The sequence below is a fragment of the Pituophis catenifer genome, unplaced genomic scaffold (assembly GCF_029215685.1).
Source record: "Pituophis catenifer annectens isolate HBS135680 unplaced genomic scaffold, rPitCat1.0.hap2 SCAF_1, whole genome shotgun sequence".
NCBI lineage: Eukaryota > Metazoa > Chordata > Lepidosauria > Squamata > Colubridae > Pituophis > Pituophis catenifer.
Window position 1 is genome coordinate 52,371,209 of NW_027256881.1, and position 26,936 is coordinate 52,398,144.

The 26,936-nt window shown below is 36.1% G+C and overlaps 1 protein-coding gene across 1 annotated transcript; it reads right to left on the bottom strand.

Moving 5' to 3' along the window:
* Positions 1-1,588: 1,588 nt before the first annotated feature.
* Positions 1,589-19,049, bottom strand: ACBD3 (acyl-CoA binding domain containing 3). The gene is made up of 8 exons (XM_070932419.1): positions 18,712-19,049; positions 11,714-11,855; positions 11,058-11,198; positions 9,317-9,475; positions 7,127-7,301; positions 6,374-6,557; positions 5,463-5,747; positions 1,589-3,318 (listed from the first exon to the last, which is right to left on the bottom strand). Exons 1-8 carry the CDS (start codon positions 18,995-18,997, stop codon positions 3,107-3,109), a joined length of 1,584 nt encoding a protein of 527 aa, XP_070788520.1. The 5' UTR covers positions 18,998-19,049; the 3' UTR covers positions 1,589-3,106.
* Between the last annotated feature and the right edge of the window lie 7,887 nt (positions 19,050-26,936).

Genomic DNA, 26,936 nt, shown 5'->3' on the forward strand with positions numbered 1-26,936 from the left:
CAGTCAGAATTGATGAAGCTTCTTGGATGACAAGCGAAATGTTTTCTTCCTAAATGTAAAAAACATTTCTCCCTCAAGGAAAAAAATATAGTCGTTGCCTTTTGAAAAAAAGCACCTTTGAGACAATCATAACCTGGATGACCGAGAATCTTCAGAGATATTAGATATCATGTTTACAAGAAAGATTCCTGGATTTTTAGATAAGAGATTTGGCCGGAAAAATTCTTTTCACATATATTCATTGAAATGTGTGAAGTACCTTTGGTACCCAAGATTACAAGTATGATAAAAACACACAACTCATTCGGGACATGCAGCAATGCACTTACATTCCTAGCTTCTGTTAAGTGTTCTGATTTCAAAGAAATGAATAGATTTAGAATATTGGTTCCTTGTACATCTCATCTGTTGCAGGCTGGGTTAAGCCCTGCAACTAGAATGAGAATGGTAGGTGACATGAAAATTATTAAAGTATATCCAACGTTATTCAAGTTTTGGTGGCTTGGTTCAATAGCCTACTTCTCTGGAATTATTTTCTGTACCTTCTTGAATCACAATTGTTCCTGGTTTGCAGACTGGCTTGAGTAGATTCATATGAAGAGGCTGGTGGAATGTTGCCAGCATTAGCTTCTATTTCAGGACCCCAAATTGTGACCTGGATCTCTTATATGGCTTTTATACAACTCGTTTGAGTATTTAAGTGCACTTTTTTTAAAAAAAACCAATGATAGTTATGGGTGATGTGACATACATTATCTCTCTTCCCCCATCTGTGGCTTCATATTAGCAATCCACGCAGCAGCTTTTCTTTTACTTTTTTTTTTGTCTTTTAGCATCTCTTCAATATCAAACTTCAATTTAACTCTGGCAATATTGCCTAATTAACCTGAATTCTGGAGGCAGAAATGTTTCTGAAGCTATGGGCAAATCATGCAAATTAAATTTATGTTAACAGGCGAAGAAATATATAAAAATAAATACATGCTAATGAAACATAGTTTGACAATCTCTGAGTTAAAAATATAGTTTAAAAAGAGCTCATTAAAGGTACATTTCTAGTATTATATCTAGTATTATATCTATTTTCCCTCAACCAAGTAATGTTGATAGAACTTAAGAAAAAGACAGAAGATCCATATAATAATTTTTAATTCAGATTAAATATATTATTCCAAGATATCTTGAACGCGCACTTATCTGCACTATTTAACAGTAAGAGGCAACTTTTGGAGTTTGGGTATCCACAAAACCTGACAGCAAAAAATTGCTGTTGTTTACAAGTATTGCTCTCCAACATATTTTTTTTGTTTTGGATCATAATTTGTATGGATGAAAACAAATGGAACAGAATAAATGCCTACCTCTAATTTCTTTTTAAAATAACAGCTTTGAAAAAGCAAATTACTTTTCAATTCCATTGCTTATACAGTATTATGTACACATGAGGAAACATGTTAGAACAGAGCTGTCCGGACAGCATTAGTTGGACAGAAGCTTAAAACGTAAATCAAATAAGATAACTCTTATCTTATGAGAGATATGAGAAAGGAAAAACATCATGTATATACAAATATTCAAACAGAATGTCTAAAATACCAACAGATTTATTTGCAGTGGAACAAATATGTATGTCAGCCTATTCAAAGAGATATTGGTGATGGGGAGTCAAGCATAACACATCTCTACAAACTGTTCAACACCTGCACTCCTACCTTGCTTTTGGGAAGCATACTCCATACAAAAACTGTTATATAACTGAAAATAAAGAACAAAACCCCACTTTTAGTCATTGTTGAGCAAATATGTAATTTTAGTTTTGGTCTAGTCTCAATGTGAACGTTGGAATATTACTTGTGAAAGAACAAGAGGGCATGTGTTGGAAAATCAAAAGTAACTTAAAAGTAAGATAAGGGTGAGCCTGGCAGTGATTTTAAGAACGTTAGTGCAATATTTATTCTACAATAATGCAAATCTCTTTGATAATGCATAAAGTGAATGTGGAAGCTTCAATTTTAAAAAAAAAATAGGAAAAGATCCTTAGATTATAAAACCAGCACAGAAAAAATAGTATGAAGTATTATGTATTAGGACATTTACCTATACAATTCCAAAAGACATGTAGTCCAAAAGGAATGTCTCATACATAATATACCTGTTTTATTGCAAATTTCAAAAGCAAAAGTGGATCTCATTAATTTTAGGTGAGATAAACAAAGATATTCTTTGTTTTAAAATAAGAAGAATACACAAAACAATTTTAGGAATAGCAGCAGATACAGGGGAAAGACAGATATCTGTTATTTTCTTGATGCCCAAAATCAATTCTTTGTAAGCCTGTGATCAAACAAAATATCCCTGATGTATATAGGTATAAGCATATGCATGTATTTATGTATATGTACACTCATGGGCGTGCACACCTTTTGACAAGGACACTTGCTTGCATGCGTGCACATCACACACACACACATTTCTTTATCTCATCCAAAATCATATTATTCTAGGCTCCAAATATTTTTTTCAATGAGAACAGACAGCAAATACTTTTCTAAACTCATCCACTAAGGTTTCAAGTTTAATGGTGTAAAAATCTGACATTCAAATACAGTATTAAGAAACTTGCTTGCTACAGTGCAGATGGCATCCAACTCCCCTGTTCCCCACAAGTAAGGCTGGTACCATCAAATGAACAGCTAACAGATTTTGTTTTTAAAAGTTCAAAGTTTATACATCAGGCAACATCATAACTGCCACTAATGAAATATCTCCCAGTGTTCGTTTGTGTGTGCGTGTGTGCATGCGTGCCTTAGAATTGAAAGCATTTTAAAAGTCAATGCATAAATTCAATTGACTTTTGTCTTGACTTCTGGCAAAGAACCATCACCAGGAAAAAATGGGAGATCCTAGCCCCACCTATCTCATTTATAATGATCGTTAGATAAAAGCCTCATTCCCAGTATCAAAATTAACAAGCACACACATACGCACACACAACCACAGATACATTAAACAGGATAACGAAGTCAAATAGTCCAGTATGCTCGATGTAAGTTCCAAATAACATGATGTCTTCCGTACCACCCCAACCTCCAACAATATAAGATCTTTATCTAGTATAATACACTCTGTAGTAAACTGTTTTTGACCTCCATAGTGAGTAAGAGTTGTCAAATTTAAGAAGATAGACTCCTCTCCCTGGGTACTGATGGCTGCCAGCATACACTTCTTCATGACAGTCTCTTCTGTACACAGGCACTATTTCATCTAGCTGAGGTTTGTTCGCATTCTTTTTGGCTTTCTCTTCAGTGCTAGCATGTTCTGAGAAAGAGACAGAAATAAAGTATTAATTACTGCATGCATTAATGCCAAATAAATCCCAATTATTTATAGACAATCATTAATAAAAATAATCCAACCTTAAAACAATTCACAGTATGAGATAAAGCATGACTTTCTGATACCAGGATTTGCAAAGAAGCAACTGAAATTACTGGTAATCCACACACTGCAATTTGGGGCAATCTTCTTAACTAATGAATGAATGCTTTTGATTAATGTAAATACAGAATAACAAGTGTTAGATTTAATTCCTTTATTTTATAGTTGAGTTGTACTTTTAGAAGTTTCCATTTCTACTATTATCAGGGCCTAATAACATGAAGATCATAGTTTTGAACCTTTCTTTAGATATCTACTGGCGATGTTAATAAAACAATTCTAAAAAACTCTTAAGTGATTTCTCAGTAAAATCTTGATCCCATTTTTTTTTAGGACAACAAAGTGCAGCAGAATTATCGTCCTCATGATAAGGGAGCAAAACTGGCCTAGTTGTAATACCATTGTTTTCCTACAGTTTTTGGAAATGGAAATGAAACGATATTTGTTAATATAACCAAAGTTGCTAAAAGGTTGTCTCCCATGAAGGAATAGTCAAAGGATGGCCTCCATAAATGTCAATACTTATTTCATTAATAAATAAATTTAATAAATAAATAAATTAATTAATTTGAATTAATTAAATTCAAAATTAAATTAGTCAAATGAAACAATTTGAGTTAACTGTCCTGCAAGCTTGTGTTATGAGTTGCATATAAATTAAGATTCTAGCTTAAACACACAACTAGCAAAGAACACATATACATTTATCTAGCACCCACAAATACTCATTTGTCTTGTCCTTTGAAGTTGCCAACTTAGGAAACTGTAACTGCTATGCAATTACAGCTAGTCCTCACTTACCAACTAATCATTCAGTAACTGTTCAAAATTGTGACAGCACTGAACACCTAAAACTTAAGATCAGTCCTAGAAGTTCTGGCCACACAGTGCCCCTGTGGTTATGCAATTGCAATTTGGGTGCTTGATAACCAGGTTGCACTAAATGACTGGTTGCAGCACCCCCACGATCAAGTGATGGCCATTTGCCATCTTCCCTGCCAGCTTTTCCCAAAGTCAATGGGGAAATCAGCAGCGAAGGTCACAAGTCACCCGGATAAGTCCTCTTCCAACTGCACTCGCATGCACCACACTCTTTCCTCCCAGCCTTCCTGGGCTCACACCACTCCCTCCCTCCTTCCCTTTCCTTTCTGCATTTGCACTGTGCCTTTCTTTATCTGCTTCCTGCATTTGCATGGCCCTGCTTGATTACCTGTTTAACAATGTCCTGGATTACGATGGCAACTGTACAGCATGTTCACATAACACAACCCCAGTGTAATTGCCATTGTAACCTGAGGACTACCTGTTTTTCTCACACAATGAGGGGTAAATGTTAGGTCAATTGCTCATCAATGCAGTTATGAAGAAAATATCACACAGAGACTGTACAGTAAATGAAGATTACTGGACAGTAAAGATCAATTTGAAAATCACAATGATAAAAAAGAAAACTGAGAAGACAATGAAATTGGTAGGAGGATTTGAAAAATGATGGCAGAGAAAATCATGCAACTTGGAGTCTAGATGGTAATCTACATAATATAAATTTTATGTTTGCTAGAAAGGTACAAATGGTCTGATTTTTTTAGAATGGATGCTGGGGACTATAAATACTTCAAGAAGAATTTTTCTATTTTCCCACATTGATTTTTAAATTCCCAAGCTAAGAAATTTTATTGTAAAGCACTGTGGGACAGCTACTGTAATTGAAGAACCTTGTAATATCAAGGTAATTTACAGCAATAATTGTGAAAGGAATATTAACTTGTTCAACTTGCTTCCCAATTAATAACCTTCAGCCCACAATGACTTAACCCACTGGCCAGCTGGGCATTCTGAAAATCACAGTCCAAACATCTTTGGAAGTACCAGGATAAAAAAAGATTATTCCAGCATTTATTATTTCCTATAGGATTTGGTTTGGGTTTTTTTTAAAAAACTAACAATAATGTAAAACAAAGATGTGACAAATTGAGAGAGTCTCCAACATGTTTAAACCTTTGCTAGGTATATAAATAAGATACCTTCTTCTTCTTCCTCATCTTCACTGGATTCACTAACATGAACACTGACAGCTGTGTTAGGGGAGTCTGTCCATTCAAAATATACCCCAAAACCAATGTCATAATTGTCTGTAGCAAACTCCCAGAAAAGATAACAGCCCTCTTCGTGTGTTGGAACTCGAACTGTCACTACTTCTCCTCTGCCCACTGTGATTACAGAATCTGCATCCTGGCGAATCTTCTCTTTGAAGTCAGCAATCTGGGGCCGTGTCCACATGGAAGGTGCGGCTATTACTGGAACTGATTCTAAAAAGAAGGAGGGGACAAAAGGAAGTGCAACAAACTAAGCAATTTACATTTTCCCACAGAATTTTCTTGGGGTGCTTTATCAATAGATATTACAGGGCTACTTTCTAAATTATTTAGTAGGTCTAAATGGAAAGCAGTCTCACTCTGCCAAAACCACATAGCATCCACAGGTTTGAACCACCTAAAGGCTTGTCTGTAAACAAGGGTTAAATCTCCAGGCATATGCCATGTCCTATCTTGGTACAGATGAGAAGCCAAGGTCAGTGTAAACAATATTGGGCTAAGCAGTAGTAACAGTCCAGTAATAAAGCAGTTTCCTATGATGCTACCTTGAAACACCAAATGAAAAACCATAAGAAACTGCATTTTTTCCTCCACTGATTTTTATTTAGCCAATTTCTGTCTGTGAATAGGATTCTGCACTCTGTGGTTACATGGCAGTAAGTCACAGATCTGCAGGCCACTAGTTCCAATCATTACAAAGGGTGGACATACAGGCTTTAGTCAAAAACAAAAAATAAGCAGGTCTCTGCTTATAATTACTATATTCTGTAGTAATTATGATACTAGATACTCAAACTATTTATTGTGTTTTGAAAGAGTCCAATAAACATCAGTCATACCTTTTGGTCCATTCTCGAGTGCTTCTTCTAAAGCATCTATTTCCGGGTCTTTTTCAGGGCAGCCTGGATGTGCACTAGCCTGCCCATTGACTGATGAGATTTCCCCTGCAGTGGCTGAATTTGCCTTTGATACAGATGTAACTAAAGCTGTAGCAGCTGCTTCTTGCTGTTTCTGTAAAGCTGCCTACAAATTAAAAAAAAAGCACTTATTGCAAAATCAATAAAAGTGTGCAATGTATTTCACAGGAGTCACCTAATGTAAGCATTAGGTATAATTTAAACAGAATTTTAAAAACTGTAGCAGAACACACACAATCATTATTTAGATCTCCTGGTGACTACATGACCATATTTATGTTCATACATAAAATACCAAGGTCTCCTGGTGATTGTGAATATATCCATATTGTTTTCTCAGTAATAATACAACAATGATTTGCCACCATCTTTTTCCAAGATGTTCTTTCAAATTCCCAATTTATCTTATAGCCCTTGGATTTCCTAAGTTCCATCCAAACACTAGTCAGTCTGGAACTCGTTTAGCTTTTCAGGGTCGCCATTAGTTGCCTAGGTGCTGCCACTTGGCTGTAAGATATATTATTATAATTTATTCTAGCTTTATAAGTATTTATTCTTATTATAATTTATTCTAGCTTCAGAAGTACCTACAGTATAGCTTAGTAATTTCAGTTTCAACAGAAAATTAAAAAGCTGCTATTCTGAGAGATACATTGTTACCATGGTGTACTATACCTGCTGCTGTGCAAGTTGGACCTGATAAAGTTGTTGCATATACTGTTGATAATGCTGTTCCTGGAGCTGGCGGATTAGGATTTGTTGCTGCTCGTAGTTGCCTGGGTACTGTTGGGCTGCATATTGTTGGAACTGGACAGCAGTCTGAGAGTTCAATGCTGCCATTATCTGTTGCCTGGATTAAAGAACAAAGGGCCCCAGTAAATAACTCTGCAGACATAAGAAGAGCAGCTATTTAACTAGATTCAAGCATACTAAATTTTATTTCTAAAACATATTAGTGAAGTTTACATGAGAGTAAAGCGGAATATGAAGCCTTAAGTCAAATGCCGTAATTAAAAATTGAATTATGTCAGAAAATCTGTATTTCACACCTTTCCCAAAAAGACATTTGTGTTCTTACTTGACGTCACTAACATGCAAAATATGAGAAATAATCACTTCTATTATATACAGTATATATACAAATAATATGAGATCTTTTGCTTTCCGTAATATCTAAAAATACAATTCACTTCTCAACATTTCCTTTTCTGTATCCAGAACAAACACCAAATATATTGGGGAAAGCCTTACGATCTATTACAGGTAGCCCTCAACTTATGATCACAATTGAACCCAGAGTTTATTTTGCTACGTGAAAAATTTGTTAAGTGAGTTTAGCCCCATTTTATGACTTTTCTTGCCACATTTGTTTTAAGTGAATCAATGCAGTTCTTAAATTAGTAACATGGTTAAGGGAATCAGGTTTCCCCATTGACTTTACTTGTCAGAAGATCACAAAAGGGGATCACATGACCCTGGGACACTGCAACCATCATAAATGTGAGTCAGTTGTTAAGCATCCGAATGTAAATCACCTGACCATGGAGATGCTATCATAAATGTGAAAAATGGTTGTAAGTCACTTTTTTCAGTGTCATAACTTTGAACAGTCCCTAAATGAACTGTTGTAAATCGAGGACTACCTGTATTATGCAGTGTCCATATTATCTCAGGGTCAGATTCAGAATAAAAAAAAACATAAAGAGCTTCCATTCAATTTTCCAAAAGCAGCAATCACCAATTCTAATTTTTAAGAAAACTCCCTATATTTTATCTTTTCTTTTTAAAAACCATTTAATGAATTTAACGTCTGCCAGAGTAAAGGTCACATAAATGTTGGTTCTCTCTCAGGCTTGTTTTTGAAATTTTGGTGATGCATCCACAAGAAGTTAACAGCACCTCCCAATTGCAATTTCACAAAAATTTAGAGAATTTTGTATTTTTCATGTTACTCCAAGAGTTCATGCTAAAAGTATTACAATTGTTATTAACTTTTCAGTGTAAATAGTGAATTCTAATTCCAGTACTAAAGTTCAGGCACCACACTTGAATAAATATTCAGATAAAGTGATACAGGTTCAAAGAAGAGTAACAAGGATAAGGAAGAGTCTAGAAATAGAAACTACGTTGCATGAAAAGAGGTTCAAGGAAATTAGATTATTTAGTCTTAAGGAATAAAAAACTAAGGAGCCTATTCTTTATTATTCCAAAGTACAAGTCAAGAAATCATGCATTCAAAATACCAGGAAAAAATATTCTAACTGAACATTAGGTAAAAACTTTCTAATAGTTTAACAATAAAATCAATTACTTGAAGAATGATAGATTCATCTTTCATGCTTCAAGCAGAAGCTAAATAACTGTGCAATAATTTAAATTTCTGCATTATTGAATTTGATGGTTTAATGTCCCTTCAAGCTCTATAGTTTTATAACTTTCTTAGCAAAACTCTCTTCCAACTGACTTATTTCTAGTCCCATCAGTACATAAATTTAGATACACCTTTGAAGAATTTTTATTTACCAAATTTAGAAATTCCCTCATAGATTTGCCTTTGGTATTTTAAATCAACTCAAAAATGGTTTGCCTGTCAATAATATTAGGTTGAATCTAAAGCCTATTTTCTACAAAGTTTATTTCTTGTAAACTTCAGCTTACACCTTCAGTATATCACTTTGTTAGGGCCCAAAAACATACTTTTAAAAATATTTGGTCACTTATAAAAATTATTTATATGGTCTTAGGCAAGGTGGCATTTCTATTAATGTGAGAATAAACGGGATAATCCCATGTTCAAAACCTCTTTTTTTTTTTTAAAAAAGACACAAATTATGATATAACAAATCACACATTACTGAGTCCTACTTTTGCTGTTCCATTCGGAATCTTTCTTCTTCTATTCTCCGTCTCTCCTCTTCTTCCCGTCTGAGTCTCTCTTCCTCTTCTTGCCTGCGTTTTTCTTCCTCTTTTTGTAAACGCTCTCGTTCTTCCTCTTCACGTTGCCTACGTTCCTCCTCTTCCCTCCTGTAATATTTGTATCTATCACTTAATTACTCTGTAATTCTATACAGCTTCTCATGCTGCAATACGAAAAATGAAGTTTCAAGTCAAGTGTAGCTATCCTCCAATCTGTCACTGGATTTAACAATAAAGACTCATATAAAATTATCTCCATAAAACTATAAATGGCTACTAACATAACAGTTATATTTCCTCCATTAGTCAAGGTCATATAGCTCCATTATCTGCTGTAGAGGAGCACAAGAAAACAGATGCTGTCCTGCAAGGTACTTTTTTGGGGTCTTTGAGAATGTTGGCTAAAAAGAAACTATTTTTAAAGTGCCACTCATACAGCGGAGGGAGCTTGTGCTCCCACATGAAGCTCCCCTCACTCGTGCTCGCATGCAAAGCTCCATTCAAATGAATGGAACTTTGTGCATGACTGCAAGCGCTCATTGTGCGAGTGGAGCTTCACGCATGCGCATTTGCTCATCTCTCCCATGGTCCAGTTTCAAACAGGCTGCAACCTGATAGTGGACCACGGTCCAGGGGTTGGGGATCCCTAATCTAGGCATTTCACATAATTCATATATGTAAGTAATTGGCATCACTTTTGTCATTTGATGCAAACAATGTCAATTATATCAATTTAAATTCAACAGATATTTGGCTTTAAAGGAACCCCTTTCTTCCAAATGTTCTTTTAAATCATGGTTTTATTGTAGTGCGATTTTTCGGACTGTAATCTTAGGAAAATTTACCCTGGAATCAGTCACAATCATGGCTGCATAGTAAGCCATTATTGTTGTTACAAAACAACTCAGATGGAACACAGAAGGCTTAAGTAACCTCTTCTCAAATGTACACAACACAGAACAATCACAAAAAAATTAAAATCATTTATTATGCACTTGAAAGTTTATCAAGAAACCAGGAAAATGCAACAAACTTAACTATATTCTGAACTCTGGTGCAATGCAAAACAGGACAAAATGTGTTTCTTCACATGATGAATTTTTTTGTAAGGAATTGTCATCAATAAGGTTGACTCAGCCTTCCATCCTTTCTAAGGTAGGTGAAATGAGGACCCAGTTTGTGGGGGCAATAAGCTGACTTTGTATAAAATATACAAAAGTATGAAGGCTATTGCTTAACGCATTGTAAGCCGCCCTGAGTCTCCGGAGAAGGGCGGCATATAAATCAAATTAAAAAAAAAAAAAAAATAAGCAACAAAATCTGTGTTGAAAGCAAACATATTTAACTTTTTGATAGCAGTTAAGATATTGGGCAAGATACTAAATAATATGCTTTTTTTCTACCACAGTAAATGAACATGGAGTTCTGAACTGATCCTACTATAAACCATATTACATATTTACAAAGATTCTTATGCACTGATGACAAGCATATATTTAGCAACATTTAAAATTTTACTAATAATCCTCATACTTGTAATGCAAGCAAACAAAAATTGCAGTAAAGCAAATAACTTCACCATCAAGACTGCTACAAAATAATAAGAACTAATAGATTATTAGAAAAGATCCCCAGGACACAGGAATCTTTGTGAACTGGAACTTGGTACCAAACAAGTACAAAAGCATACCTTTTCTTCTCCTGCTCTTCTTTCTCTATTTTATGGGATGTAACATATGTTGAAAAGAGTTGACAACATCTATTCAGGAGTTTTACAAACTCTGTCATAGCTTCTTGCTTTGCCATACTGCCAAGCGCAGCCCATTCTTTCCTGCAATGATGAGATAAAATGAGTTGGGATAAAAAGGAAATAATTTCTATCAAATTAAGTATAAACACAACAGTTTATGCTTAAGTTGATGCTAGACAATTAGGCAGGAAAATGTTCCCAGAAAACAGCTCTAAACATGGATACTTTTGAAAGCAGTACTTCTGCCCAGAATACTAGGAATTCCACAAGACAAGACATAATCTTAACCTTAAACAAAATCTTATCGGATGACTACTCAAGATAACAAATATAGTAGTCATTAAATATTTCATTCATATTTCTGTCTTGTGTGAGAACAAGAATAAATGTATGTACAGTTCAGTTTAGCAATTAAATTCAAATCTGCTGTCAATAACCACTTTTTATGTTTCCAGGAATTTTAAAAATATGCTCAGGTGCTGAATTTATAAGAAATCACCATACTACAGATATTTCAACCCACAGTCCCATGGTTAGGTTAAAATGTCTTGCTCAAATAAAACAATGTATTTTGTTATATTTATAAATATTTTTACCTTCTGTCATTTCCAAGTACATCAAAGAATCCAACTTCAGGGCAGGTATCTGGATTGTAAGGTCCCAGCAAAATTTGTTTATGCAGGGCTACCAGTCTGAGTTTTTCTTCATAGGTGGGATGAAAGGCTTTGCCATCTTTTTCTGAAAGTGAAAGATACAATAAATTTAAAGATATAAATAGTAAATGTCATAATGCTAGGTATTTTATAGTTAAGAACACAATGAAATGTCATATCTTCTATAACGGACCTTCAAAGTGGTATCAATCATGCTAGCTGATTTGGTTGCTCAGTGCAAAATACTGAGGAGTGAATAGACTTTTTCAAGGCTACCTCCAAGAAGGATAATAAACCAAGACTTACTTATATTTTCAGAGGAAAAACAATCCTAGTTACAGACCTAAATCCATATGAACACTCAGAACATGGGTACAACTTTATCCCAGCACGTTTACATGGAAAGCCATCAAGAATGGAAGTTTCATTTAACAACCTCATATGTGGCAAAGAACTTTATTGAAAAAATATATATAGTGCGATAACTTAGATCTATCTATATTTGTAAAATATACTCCCCTTCTATGTGTATTTTAATTTGGTCTCTGACCGCAATAAAAAGCTTACTTACTACTTACTAATTTAGCATACTAAACTGGGATCAAAGATCTGGATTAAGTCTCAATTTAGTAATGAACCTCAATGGGTGGCTTACCCTCTCTGCAGGTATTGTGAAAATATGAATGCTATAAACCCCCCAGCACCCTTCATAAAAATAAACATAATGCGTAGCAATAAACTAAGTCACAAATCTATATACATATGCAACATTATCTATAATAATATGGTTTTGATTTTACAAAAACAAAGTGCTGTTCTTTTATTATTTGCAATATATAAATCCTATTTTTAACTATACAGCTAGGATAAAAATACACATAGAAAGTATTGTTATTTTATATTAAATAATATAAATTACACAATATAATTAGAAAAATATTAGTAAACGTAAATTTTACTTTTAATTATTAAAGAACAAATTAATGAATTATTTACATACATGACTGATGAGCTTACAGAGGGGAAGAGATAGAAAGACTGAAAAAAACTTATTAAAAATTACAGCAAATAAATAATAAACCATTTCACAAATTTAATCTAGATTTTTAAACATTTACCACAAAAGGAATATCATCCATTTTAAATTTATGTCCCATAAACATTGATCTGGCTTCAAAAGGGTCATTTGAAATAAGCATCAAATATAACTGTATTTCCACAACAAATGCAACACAATAGTTTAGTATATTTTAAATTGTAACCCAAATCAACATAAATTATGTTTTTTTTAAAAAAATAGCACATATTTAGGTTTTGTGAGCATATGCCAATTATAGTACATTCAGTAAATTTACAAAACACACAAAAGCAAAAGCTATTGTTTGAAAAAATGCTGACTGATGAAACATGAAACAAAGATGCAAGTGCACAAATTATTTTGTTATACAATAAAGAAAAAATTATTTCTGTTACACTATATTATCATACTAGAGTCCATATGAATGCCCACTGAAACTTGCAAAAACATGGTCTTGTTGACATTGACATCAGAGGTCTCAAATATGGCCACACTAATTTCAAGCCAGACAACAGAGGAGAAATTGAGCCAAAGCTCTCGCCATTGGGAATATCCCAGCGGCTCTACCATGAATTGGAAACTGCTGGTTGAACTCACAATGTTATTTAGAATGATGAAGAAGCATCCAGGAATAATCCTTTTCAGAAGAGAAACCTTCGACACGTCTGTCCAGGCTGAAGGACTGAGTCAAAAGCTAGCAACAGAGGCGTGGCATTACAACTTTTTTTTTTTTTTTTTTAATTTGATTTATATGCTTTGACAGACGATGTCCAATCAACTGAACAGACAAGGTCAACCCATTCCTGGATGCTGTCTCCACCACTATGGAGAAATTCCTGTTCATTCTTAACCACATCTTCTGCAAATATCTTATTTATTTGTTTGATATGCTTGAAGTTGGATGGATAATATCTGGAATTATTTTTCTTAGAATAAAACCAGCCTCCCAAGTTTTTATAATCCATTTGCATTTTATCTTATACTTGGGCTCTAAAAGGATGGACAATTACTATAATAAAACAAACCTGTATTGCCATTTTGAGGTACTTTACTTGGTATATTTATCTCAACATTATTTCCTGGCTCAGTCATAAACGCTAATGAGGGACTAATTTTCAGATAATATGCCTATATTTAGGAATTATCTATACCAGTGTTTCTTAACGCTTTTTTCTCAGAATCCCAACTTTTAAAAATGACGGAAGACTCCAAACAGAGCTTTTTTTATATAGATTATATTTACCAATATTTACCATATTAAAAATTATAATAGATGCATTTGCTGCCTATACTACTTTTCATGATTGTTTGGTAGGATTTTATTATTGTATTATTTTTCAACATAGGCTGGCAAAAAAAACTGACTCCATGAACCTCTAAGAGGGTCTTGGGGAGCCCCAGAAGACGTAGGTTGTTGTTGTTCGGTTGCTAAGACCTGTCCGACTTTTCACAATCCCAAGGACCACACCACGGCAGGCCTTGCTGTCCTCCACTGTCCCTTGGAGTTTCCCCAAATTCATGTTCATTGTGTCGATGACATTATTTAACCATCTCATCCTCTGCTGTCCTCTTCTCCTTTTGCCTTCAATCTTTTCCAACATTGGTGTCTTTTCCAATGAGTCTCCTCTTCTCATTTGGTGGACAAAGTATCTGAGCTTCAGCTTCAGTGTCTGAGCTTCCAAAGAACAGTCAGGATTGATTTCCTTTAAGATTGAATGATTTAATCTTCCAGCAGTTCAAGGACCACAATTTTAACAATGCTAATTTGTACCATTTAAAACAAGTTTAATGAAGCACAAAATCCAAACTGGTACCTAGGAATTATTTACTTCAAATGATATTCCTGACAATAAAGTGACAAAATCTAATGGTAACCTGCTTCTCCCCACTAAATCTTCCTTTTTCTTACAGACCTATATGCTTAAATATCTCCTATTTATCCAACAAAAGAGAAATAAAGCCTTCCAACAAACTGAAATGTATATACTGTCCCTTATCTGCTCAAATAATATCATTAAAAGACCTATTCACACCAGGAGCTTAATTGCTGGGTGTCCTTCAAATATAATTATATGCTCTTTTGTCAATACTATTTTATGCTCTACCAATAACAAAGAAGTCAGTACCTACACAAGACAAAACTGAAAAGAAATTAAGACCATGAAAAAAAGAGAAAGACATTGAAACATGAGCATGCTGAGGTGATCCTCAGATGAGCCAGAGATCTTTTTTTTTTTTAAAAAAAAGCCCTTCAAAATACATTTCAATAATGAAATAATGAACATAGTCAATTTCTCCAAAAACCATGGAAAAGCCAGGAGCTCAAAGAGATGGTGAAGCAATCTTCTTGATACCATTAGTGCTCATCCTGAAGGAGGACAAGGTTGATAAGTAGACACCTCAACTGCTGAATTCTTGTTAGGATACAGTGAAACATTTTATGGCAGATAAAATTTCTCTCTCATTACCCATGGTGCGTCTGCTGTCTGAAATGTCATAGTTCAATTATATCAAAAGAGAGGGACCTACATTAGCAGTTCTGGGCTCCATAATTTAGGATAACCACTAGATGAAAGCAAGAAGGTACAGAATTCTACCTGCTGCCATCAGGATTTCTGCAACCTAAGATCTGATAGTAATATCCTACTAACCTACCTAAAACTCAATTGGATTTAATTGGGCCTAGAAAGATGGGTACTTTTTTTCCCTCTCTCCCTCCCCTTTTCTACATAGCTATATTTCACACAAAAATATAAGTAGGGATAACACTGTTTTTATCTATGTTCTTTTAAAAGAATATAATAGGTATATTGCGCCTGTTGCATCATAATCTTTTGGTACTAGGATTCTATGTGCATTCATGCATCTATATGTCTGTATAACCACCCAAGGATAACTCCACACAGTTGCCAAAGAAAGATCATCTACTCTGTAACACTGCAACATAGTCTACCAACTTAAAACTTCCAACTTTTGCAACGTTCAATTTACCATAATTTTTCTTTCTACTTAACATTACTTTTATTTTGTTTGTTTCGTATTCCAAGCATAGCTCAGTAACACTTGTATATAACATTCTTAGAACAGTAACAGTGATCATATTTCTTGAATCCAGTGGGAGTAGCCACAAGCTACAGCATGGCCGTTTGCTCCATGTTTGTATTGCATTTTCTCCTGAGTTTATAAAGGAGATTTAAAATGGACTATGAGATGGTAAGTAGTATTTGTTATAGCCACTGCAATATTTTCCAGAGAAAATTTGCATTTTTGTTTTATTAGATGGTCTAATAACTTATGTACATGTAGATCTCCTATCCTTTCACATACCAAGAAAAGAGAGCAAGAACAAGTTTAAGAAAGCTTACACAGGTCAAGTTGCAATTGAAATCTCTAGATTAATTAAAAGAAGAAGGGATAATTTATACTTGGTTTCAGTATGGTCAGCTTCAAGCTAGATGGAGGGAGGATCAAAAAATTGGGGTTATGCAAAATGAGGAAAATTTGGTGAAACAGATTAGAGATCAAAGTCAGATGCATATTAAAAGGTTGTATAATGCATTATTGGAAATAGACTCAGAAACTGAATTGGTTAAGGATTGTATGATCAAATGGGCACAAAACTTTCAGGAACCAGTGATGATGGAAACGTGGGAAAAGATTTGGGTCAGAAATGTTAAATTTACGCAAGCGCAAAATTTGAGAATTTTTATAAAATGTTTTATAGATGGCACTTAGATCCTAAGTGTATGTACTTGAATTTGCAAACAAAATGTTAGAGATGTGAATGTATTGATGCAACCTATTATCATATATGGTGGACTTGTAAGAAAATCAAGGCATTTTGGATAAAAATTTGGTGGGTGATGCAGAACATTTTGAAAAGAAGGTTGAAATTTACTCCTCAATTGTTTCTATTGGGTATAACTACAGACTGTACAGTTTCAGAGACTAAATTGATTTTGAACTTAATATCAGTGGCTAGGCTGCTGGTAGCTCAATATTGGAAGAAGGACTCTTTGCCTACTATTGAAGAGTGGATATTGAAAGTAACAAACCTAGCAGAAATGGCGAAAATCTCGGTGTACTTGAAGTACACACGCAAGAAAGATACGTATTGGAATGGAGAAGATGGATTGATTATATTCAAAATAAGTATCAGACAAGAAAATATCAAATAGCTTATGAATGAATGTTAGTATTAGAAGTATTTGGTTATCTGTTGTGGAGTTAAGGTTTCAGTGGTAGTACTTTGAGGATAAGTAGATTAATCTAGTTTATATTTGATTAAATGAAATACCTTGTATTTTGCTCTGGGAAGTGGGGGGGAGGGGGGATGAAGGGGGGGAAAGGGTAGGGGGAACGAGGGGGGGGAATTTTTTCTGTATTTTTTTTGTAAAACTTTTCAATAAAAAAAAAAAAAGAAAGCTTACACAGGTGATTGTTTAGGCTGACCTTCAAAGGCGACAGTGTATTTCAAGAAATGCATATTTATGATAATAGAATATTGTATATTACCTCAAAGTTTTTAAATGGGCAGTTTGGGCTCACTTTGGGCCCAAAATATGTATAAATATTTTCCTCCTGGAGAAGAAACAGCAATGAAGTATTTAAATATTTCTATGTCTGCCACTTGTTATGGCAAGCAAAGAAATATTGAGACTGCATTAAGTCTCAATTCACAGCTGAAACAAAATCTTAAGTATTTCAACCATTTTCCATGGTCTGATATCTGAAGTTAAACTCATCACATTATAAAAGGTACAAAATGCCCAGGAATAGCACTTATTTTGTTCAGAAGTGTAATCCTACTCATATCTGATACTAAATTCTTACTATTTCAAGGTCTGAAATAAAAATGAATATGACTGCACTACATAATAGATAATATTGAAAGCAACAGCAAAGATATGAGAGCAAAAGTTCACATTTCTTTTTTGTCAATTTTTTATTTTTTAGATAAAGTTCATATTTCATGGGTATAAACTTACTATCTACTCATTCCAAATGTGGATTTTTGTATGTTTCTCTATTATTCAAAGATATTACATATTGGGAATTTCTGTAAAAGTTTAGTAACTCTTCTTCATTTTATTCCTTGATTACTTTTATAATTCACAGATAAGATTCCAACACATAAAAATGGCCAAGTGCAGTAGTATTGCAGAACTGCCATGCACTTGTAAACAGAACATGAGCAACAAAAATGGATTTATAACATAAGTTGATGAAGCACATGCTATATTTTGGCCTACTATTTTATTCAAAAATGAACAAGCCTTTTCCTAACTATGTCCTTCTTCATCTTTGCTTTTATATTACCTTCTGTGGCTTTATTCAAAGTATATCTAGCCTTAAAATATTCTGGAAAGGTTTTCAGAAAGGACTGTATACGTCCAAACGAACAACAGTTCTAAAACAGCAATCAATTTTAAAAGAGCAAGCAATATATATTATTTAATAGCTCCTGTATGCATAAGACTACATAATCTTTTGAAGACCATTCAGGCTTATTTGAAAACATTAATATATTTCATTTAGCAATTTCGCAGCCTGCTTAAATGTCACTTCTGTACCTCATATATATCCCCCTGCAAACCGAATAGAATATTTCATTGGAATATTTCTCTTGCTCCTCAACAAGCTTCTGAGGGTGACGGTGGCCTCTCTCCACAGACACAAACCAACTAAGTAAACGTACATCTAGTTTAAGATTTCCGGGGCTCTACGAATGTGAGTCGGGGCCGGAGGCTACCAAGCTTTCTCCCCCACAGACCCTCTTACGATGGAGAGGCCGGGAAGTCGACAGAGAGCCGGGACACTTTAGTCACTTTCCCGACTTGGCAAGAGGCAAAGGCGGGGTCACCTTTGAAGAAGCGCAGCGCCAGGCCGTACAACTCCTCCAGGCCGAAGCCCCAGCGCCGCTCCAGATTCAGCGCTCCGTCGCCGTCGCCGTCGCCGTCTCCGTCTCCGCCGGCCTCGTCCCTCACCTGCCCCCCCGGCTGACCAGAAGTCCCCCCTCGGCTGCCAGCCAGCGGGAGCGGCCTAACGTCCGCCTGGCCAGGCCTAGTCTCCTCCGAATCCGGGCTCAGGGTCAGGCCGTCAATGGAAACCTCCAGCCGCTCCGAACTGAGCGCCGCCGCGGCCGCCATCGCCTGCCTCACCCCCTAGTGCTCAGCTGGGCGGCCACGTCCCGACTTCCTGCTCCCGCCTCACGACCCGGATCTTCCGGCGAGGCAGGCAAGTCGCCCAGCAGCAGCAGCAGCAGCAGCAGGAGGAGGAGGAGAGGAGTTGGGGGGGAGGGGGAGGAAGAGGAAGTGTGGTTCCTCTGGAGCGGGGTTCTCCAACCTTGACAACTTTAAGCCTGGTGGACTTCAACTCCCAGAATTCCCCAGCCAGCAAAGCTGGCTGGGGAATTCTGGGAGTTGAAGTCCACCAGGCTTAAAGTTGCCAAGGTTGGAGACCCCTCCTCTGGAGGCAGCCATGTTGTTGCCTACCTCCTCCTCCTGCTGCAGCGGTCTTTGCCAAGTTGCCTGCCTTGCCGCGGGCATATTGGGGACGTTTCCTGCAGGCAGTCTTGGGGCAGCCGAGCGTGTGGAGTTCAGGGCGATTTAATCCCGTGTATAAAGTTGCCCTCTTTATTTTCGGCTAGAAATCTCTTTGACGCCTGCATGACAACCACCGTTCCACGTAGTGCTGCTTTTAAAGCTGCCGGCGAATTCAGTCAGGTTGTTGTCGAAAAGGCAGAGCGGTCTTGATCCAGAAAAGGGACGTCCACACCGTTATTTCTAGCAAGTCTGAACCCCTTGAGTGCCACCAAAAAATAACAAAACAAAACCCAAAGGAAAGCCAAAAGGACAATCAACACGCATCCTTCAGTCTGTCCACAGTCAATTTTGCTCAAGACATCAGGCAGAACTGTCCTGAAAGTAGTCCCCAAACTATGCAATAATGGGTGGTGGACGTGTGACCTTCCAGATGAGTCGCTACTCAAGAGTAATCCCATTTGGTACTATTACTTGGAAGTTCATTTTGAGCAAGCAATTCCGTCTCTGAACACTTTTTCTATATTCTCAAAACAACAAACATAACACAGAGAGTTTCAAATAATCTTGTGAAGGGTATGCCAAAGGGCTTTTAAAACTTGTTTTCTATTTTGTATAAAAGCAATCTTCAAAGCCTATGGAAATGATGTAATGCTACCTTCACCTCCTCTGGGACAGCATATTAAATCTTGTGAACTGCAGTATCAGCTTTATGAGTCAGGAAATGGGCTCTTCAAATCTCATGCCATTAATCCTAAACCATCTGTAAAACGGAGAAGAAAAAGAAGAAAGGGATAGGGCAACTGTTTCAGTCAAAAAATATTTACACTGGCTCTCCAAAATCTCCCTTCTGATGGAGAAAAAAGGCAGCCTTTGAGAAACCTTTGCAATTGCCCTACACACAGACAGCAGGCTCTCTTTGGAGCCTTAGGCTGAGCTCTTTCCTTCTGCAAATATGAAAGGCATTTGGTCTTCCTTATGCAAATTGCAAACTGAACCACTGAACAGTAGCTTTTCTTAAAACTTTTGGGCTGGTGAGAAACTGGCAGCCCTTAAAAATAATGCTTGTGCAAGCAGGGCAAAAGGAACCAGTTAGCAGCAAGCTGGGCAGAGGGACAGCTGGTCCAGAATAAGCTTTACTAATTTCTGGTGGTTCCTGCAATCAACTTCTTTGGCTTCATGCTGTTCATTAAGTACTTGCATGTTAATTTTAGAATAAATGCCCAAGGGATACTGTTGTTGATAGCTTAACTACCTGGCAATCTGGAACTAGAGATTTACAGTGATATTTAGAAATGGGAAAAAGCTGAGAAAAATAGAGAAACAAACTTTCTTTGTCTTTTCTCTTCCCTGCTCCTTCCCTGCTCTGCTGTAGAGTACTACAGCATTTAGTTTTGAGTTGGCTGCCTGACTGTAACTGCAATATTATATCCCATTCTGTGGAGAAGTGAATAATAAGAAAAAAGAGGTCTTTTTAATTCTTTTTTCCCAGAAACCTCCTGCATCTTAACTTTCGTTTCTGTCAGGACATTTGTTATAATCCAGCTTTATTCAAACTTCCACAGGAACTCACTGGCACTCCCAGAATTCACAACTAATAATTCAATATCAGAGTTTAAAGCTGATTTTCAGACAGAATAGTTGTTCTGTTTTAGTTAAGCCTGTCACAATTTGTTTAGAGTCCCTTGGGAGTTGGGCGGCATAGAAATGCGACTAAATAAATAAATAAATAAATAAATAAATAAATTTCTACATTATGCTTAATGTAACCTGGCTGATGAAGTTCTATCAATTTAATGAGATCAAGTATTTAGTATGTGTTATAAAGTATATTATTTCTATGATGGCATCTTTTTCAAAGCTAGCTCTTTAAATACAGAAATAGCAAAAATCTAGAAAAGGAACACTGAACAATTGAAACTCAACTGCCATCTGCTGGACTATATAATGAATTTTGCAAAGCAGATTATTTTTTTCTTTTTGCTCAAAATCAAGTATTACTATTTTAAAGACTATCTACATTGTTAACATGAACATTTTCAAAAGAACATTTTTTGGGTGGGAAATCCTCTTTTTAAAGCACTACTGAAATAATTAGACTAAGAATGGAATGGTAAACCACTTCCACACTGTTACCAGTAAGAAACTTGTAGTCTTCAAAGGTTGAGTTCAACCTTGAAGGAGCCTTTATTTTTAAGCTATATATGTGCAAATAAAAAGATACATATTTGAAAAAATGTAATTTTCAAATGTTAGAAAAAGATGATGAAGTTATACTTTTTTTTTCAGAGGTTGCCCAATCAAGGGCTTATAAGACTACAAAAAACCTCAGAATTCTGATAGCAGGAAAGGCAACTGGAGCCCTGCAGGTGATTCGATCTTCAACTCCTGTCAGTCACAGTCTCTATGGCCAATGAAAAAATGTTTTAATTCATGCTATCTGAAAGGCACCTGGTTACTTATTTCTGCCAGTAGAATCTTGTGCTACTTTGATAGCTATATTTTGCTTTCTATCTACAGAACTGCTCCATCAATCCAATTATGTGTGTAGAAAGGCTAGAATGGGATAACAGAAAAGAATGTACACATTCTAGATTTCTCTTGATAATAGGCATGTTCCTGTTGATGGTACAACTTTGCACTTGGCTTGAGTGAGGGAATTTTCCTCTGCTTGTGTTCAAAGGGAAGGGAAAATAGCTGATCTCCTATTGAGATAATCTCACTCACACTGTCAGAATAGACCATAGGATATGATTTAACTTGGCACATAATAACAGCATGCCATCTCCAGTGTATTTAACCCTCAAAGAAGAAAGGCAAACTTTACTGAAACACGAGGAAGGATATAATATGGGAAACTGTTATTTCTTGTATCAAAGTAAGTACAAACTCTAATATTGCAGTAGAAGACTAGGTTCCTCTACTACAGGTGACAATATCTGGCCACAACTATAAATCAGATTGTTATATGCTAAATCAACCACATCAAAATATTGAAGGTAATCTTGTGGAGAAGGAAGTTAAAGAGGCAGGCAAACGAAATGTAATAGTGGTGGACTTCACTTAATCTCAGTCTGATCTGTTCATGTTTTGAGAAAGAAATAGATTTCTAGATACTGTATATTATGATTTTAGAACAATTGGCCTTTGGAACTGATAGAGTTGAGGCTATCGTAGATTTGATTTTAAGTGATATCTGAGATCTAGTGCAAAGTAGTATTGTGCAATGATTTAAAACAGTAACTATAATGCTAATACATTTAGCATACTTTCAGATGGAAAATACAAGGTAGATTGCAAGATGGTCACATTTCATTACAAAAGGAGAAACTTCCCCGATATAAAGGAATTGATGAAAAAGACTGAAAGGAAAAGTCAAGACGACCAAACTTCATAATTCCTGAGATTATTTGAAATATGCAGTAGGTTGGGATTCAGATGGGATATATTATACAAAGTAAGAAAAGGTAAAACAAGCCTAGAGGAAGATTGAGTTTTTTACAATTTGTAAAAGTTAAAGTGTCTTTCTTCAGGAAATAGAAAAAGCATAAAATTCCTGTCATAAAAGCATATGATTTGGCAGGAAAAGTATTAAGGGATGTTTAAAAAACAAGATCTGAGAATTGCACAACAAATACGCCAGGTGTCTTCCTTATGATGTCCTTAGAATTGCAAAAAGATTAAAAACTTCCTGCTCTCCTGCTTTCAGAGTTATAAACCAAAGTGGGATTGGGTTGGAACTAGGAGAAACAGAATCCAAGGAATGAATTCTTGGTGTTCTCATGCTTTTGCAAAAACTGTTGTTGGTCTAATATAAAGCTGGCCCAACAAAAGGATATTTCCCAGCAGAGACTGGAGCAGAGTTCGATTCTTCTTGTTCTCCTGGGGTAAAAAAAATGCCTTCAAGGAGAGTAAATCCATTCTTAAATCCGGAAAGTTTGGCTCCCTTTTTATTGTCCCTCTAGATCAGTGTTTCTCAACCTTGGAAGCTTGAAGATGGGTGGACTTCAACTCCCAGAATCCCCCAGCCAGCAACGCTGGCTGGGGGATTCTGGGAGTTGAAGTCCATCCATCTTCAAGCTACCAAGGTTGAGAAACACTGCTCTAGATAGAGCTTTTTTCCCTGGTAAAAGCAGAAGTTATCTCCCCAGGACTGCATCGCTCCCCATCCGTCCGAAACGGAAGTACAGGTCTTGTTCAAAACGTTGGAAGCTCGGGCTGAGGGTTCTCCCCTCCTTCCGTTCGGCGTTTCTTAGTTTGACAGTAGTTGGCCCAAGAGATCCTTCCTCCGGCCGGGGAACAATAAGCGGCTGACAGGAACCGATTCTGGGAGTGGGGAATGTCGAAAATCCAGAAATCCGCGCAGGGCAGTGGGGGAACAAATCCGTGCGGGTCCCCATCCAACTTGCCAGCGCCTTCGCAGCCCTTCACTGCGAACTGTATTAAAAGAACTGATCGTCTAAACGCAGATGCCACCCCTGGAGCATACAGGCATTTGGAAGATACCTTCCCCAACAGCTTCTTCGAAAGGTGCCTGGTTTTGCATGCAGGCAGCGTTTTTTTATATAAGGTGCGCCTTCCCCGCATAACTTTTCTCTGCACTTCGTTTCTTCTTAGCGATTTCTCAATGTACCAGTTTGAGCTTCGGGAGAGGAGTAATGAAGGTGGAAATTTGGTGCTTATTGTTTAACTTTGGGTATTGGGGCCAAGCATCTAAATTAAGGTACATCAAAAGAGCCCCGGTGGCGCAGTGGTTAGAGTGCAGTAAGTGCAGGCTACTTCTGCTGATCACCGGCTGCCAGCAGTTTGGCAGATCGAATATCACCAGGCTCAAGGTTGACTCAGCCTTCCGAAGTGGGTAAAATGAGGACCCAGATTGTTGGGGGAAATATTTTGACTCTGTAAACCGCTTAGAGAGGGCTGTAAAGCACTGTGAAGCTGTATATAAGTCAAAGTGCTATTGCTATATGGGGTATGATCTACTGCACTCTTGTATTCTTAAAACCAAACAGTCTTTAGCCCATCTATGCCAGCCTTACACAGTGGCTTGATAGGGGCATTTTGAGAAGTTCACAAACTTGGAACTGGCTTATAATCCTTTTCCTCTGTCACTACCCAAAAACCAGTAGAGGTAGTCCTTGACTTATGACCACAAGTGAGCCCAAAATTTCTGTTGCTAAGTGAGGTTTTTAGTGAGTTTTGACCCATTTTATGACCTTTCTTGCCACAGTTGTTAAGTGAATCAATACCGTGGTTAGGTGAATCTGGCTTCCCCATTGACTTTGTCAGAGGGGCGTAAAAGGTGATCACATGATCCTGGGACACTTCAATCATCATAAATATGAACCAGTTGCCAAGCATCCAATTGTAATCCTCACATGACTGTGGGGATGCTGCAAAGGTGGTTAAGTGTGAAAAACGGTCACTTTTTTTAGTGCTGTTGTAACATTGAACATTAACCATGGTTGCAACAATTTACTAATCAAATGGTTGTAAATTGAAGATATCTTTCCCTCCCCCAATTATAATTTTACCTTGATTTTCACTCACAACAAAATATTTTCTCTTTTCAGTAAATCACTGCATTTTACCAAATTTCTCACACATCTTCCATAGAACCTTTCTCATTTTTCCTTGAAAACACTTGCTATTGCCTTTCCACTGATTGTATTAAACGTACTGTATTATGTCCTTGTTTTGGGGATTTGGGCAGAAATGATTAAAACTATTTTAAGAAGTGTTAAGGAGTGCCTAACCAAATAATATCAGTGTTCCAGATACTATTATGCTTCTGTTACATGAGAATATTGTACATTTTACTCAGAGGATAATAGAATAATAGTATCACTTTCATTTCTTATTCCTTTTGATCTTACTTGCTCTCAATAGGGACTTGAACTTCTTCACAGTACTGGTGTATGATTTTTTATATACACCTCCTTCTCCTTTTTTGATGTTTTGTCATGGGTCCCATCTCACATATCTATCAAATCATGTTTTTCCATGTTAGGATTTCTAGTTCCTCCAATGGATTAGTGTATGTACAGACTCTAGAGATGGCTTTTTACTGGTCTCCCTTCTGCCTCATTATGAGGATCTTGAATACCCATTTTTGTCTTGAGCTTGTTCCACTGTCATACACAATCATGGCTAGGTGAGCTCTTATGCTGATGTGGTTTTCATAATTGGGGAGTATTGTTTTACCTCTGGCATCAGGTGTTATTGGTTGCAGATTTGGTTTGAATCCATGTGTGCTGCCCAGAGTTGTTGTGAGATGATGGTCATATAATTATGTAAATAAATAAATAAAGATTCTCAATGCCAAGAACTTCTCTACCCAGTCTGTGTTTCTGTCTCCTCCTTTTGGTTTAATGTAATGCCTTCCTGATAAGGCTCGTCAAACTTTCACTAAATACATTTTTCCCAGTCTTAAGAATGTTTTGCCTTACATCTCCATATCAGGTAAGAATGCATTTCTGAACATAGTTATTTCATTTTTGAAAATTATTTCAACCTTTTCATGTTTAAAATGGTTTCCAACTTTTGTAAAACATTGCAGCCTTCTCATCACTCAATGAGAATAAAATTTATGCATTTCTTAAAAGAACAGGCTTTGCTAAATATAGACTCTGCAGTTAAATTCTGAAGCAGCATAAATGCAGACACAGAATATAGATTCATTTTTAAAACTATACAAAATTTTAAATTGAAAATAATTGTTTACATTTTCTTTATACATTAACATACAAAAGACCTCATTTTATGAGGTACTAAGGAATCAAAACATTGCTACAGCTATCTGAAAATTCTAATCTGAAAACAATTTATTACACTGAAGCTTTACAAGGTTATACTAAATATAACAACTCAATACACCCTTTTTACAAGATCAACATTTTTCTACACTCCTCGGGTCTTTAGTTTTTAAGGCAGTTTGGAGGACTGGCTATCCAATTGCACTATAAAATTATATGAATTGCTTGATAACCAGTTGTTTAGTTTAAATTGTGCAAACCAATCAGTGGAAAGTATTACCAGTTATTTGTGTGAAATATCAACTAAAAAAAACTTTTAGTCTTCTTTTCTATTCCTTCATTCAATTACTTTTATAAGTTATAATAAATTAAATATTCCAAAGATATTAACTGATTTACAGGGATTCCCAGTATCCACAAGTGTACAATAGTAATCTATTTGCTATTACTCCTTCAGGTATTCTATTATCCTGCTATTTCTCAAACAGGAATATATATACTGCTTTATCAATTAGCACACTGTTCAGAGGCTAAAATCAAAAAGCTATTAAGTCACAGTATGAGCGATCATGGTTTCCAATAAGAAGAAATTACTAATATGATCTCTCAACTGTGTCATATTAGTTTTACTGTTTTTAAAAACTTCTAGTACAGTTGCCAGTATTTGCTGCAACCATAGTTTTTCCTTTGTTATGAAAACGTGTCTGCATAACTTTCAGTTTAAAACAACAAACACACACACATATTACAACTAAAGTTTAGCTGTTAAAACAAGATAATATTATGTGCAT

What these genes read in the sequence shown, in the direction of transcription:
- ACBD3 (XM_070932419.1), bottom strand. Translation starts at nt 18,997, where the DNA reads ATGGCGGCCGCGGCGGCGCTCAGTTCGGAGCGGCTGGAGGTTTCCATT. An exon ending in GGCGCTGCGCTTCTTCAAAG is followed by an intron (nt 11,856 to 18,711) that starts GTGACCCCGCCT and finishes TTTCACTTTCAG; the next exon opens with AAAAAGATGGCAAAGCCTTT. An exon ending in AGATGAGGAAGAAGAAGAAG is followed by an intron (nt 3,319 to 5,462) that starts GTATCTTATTTA and finishes TCTCTTTCTCAG; the next exon opens with AACATGCTAGCACTGAAGAG.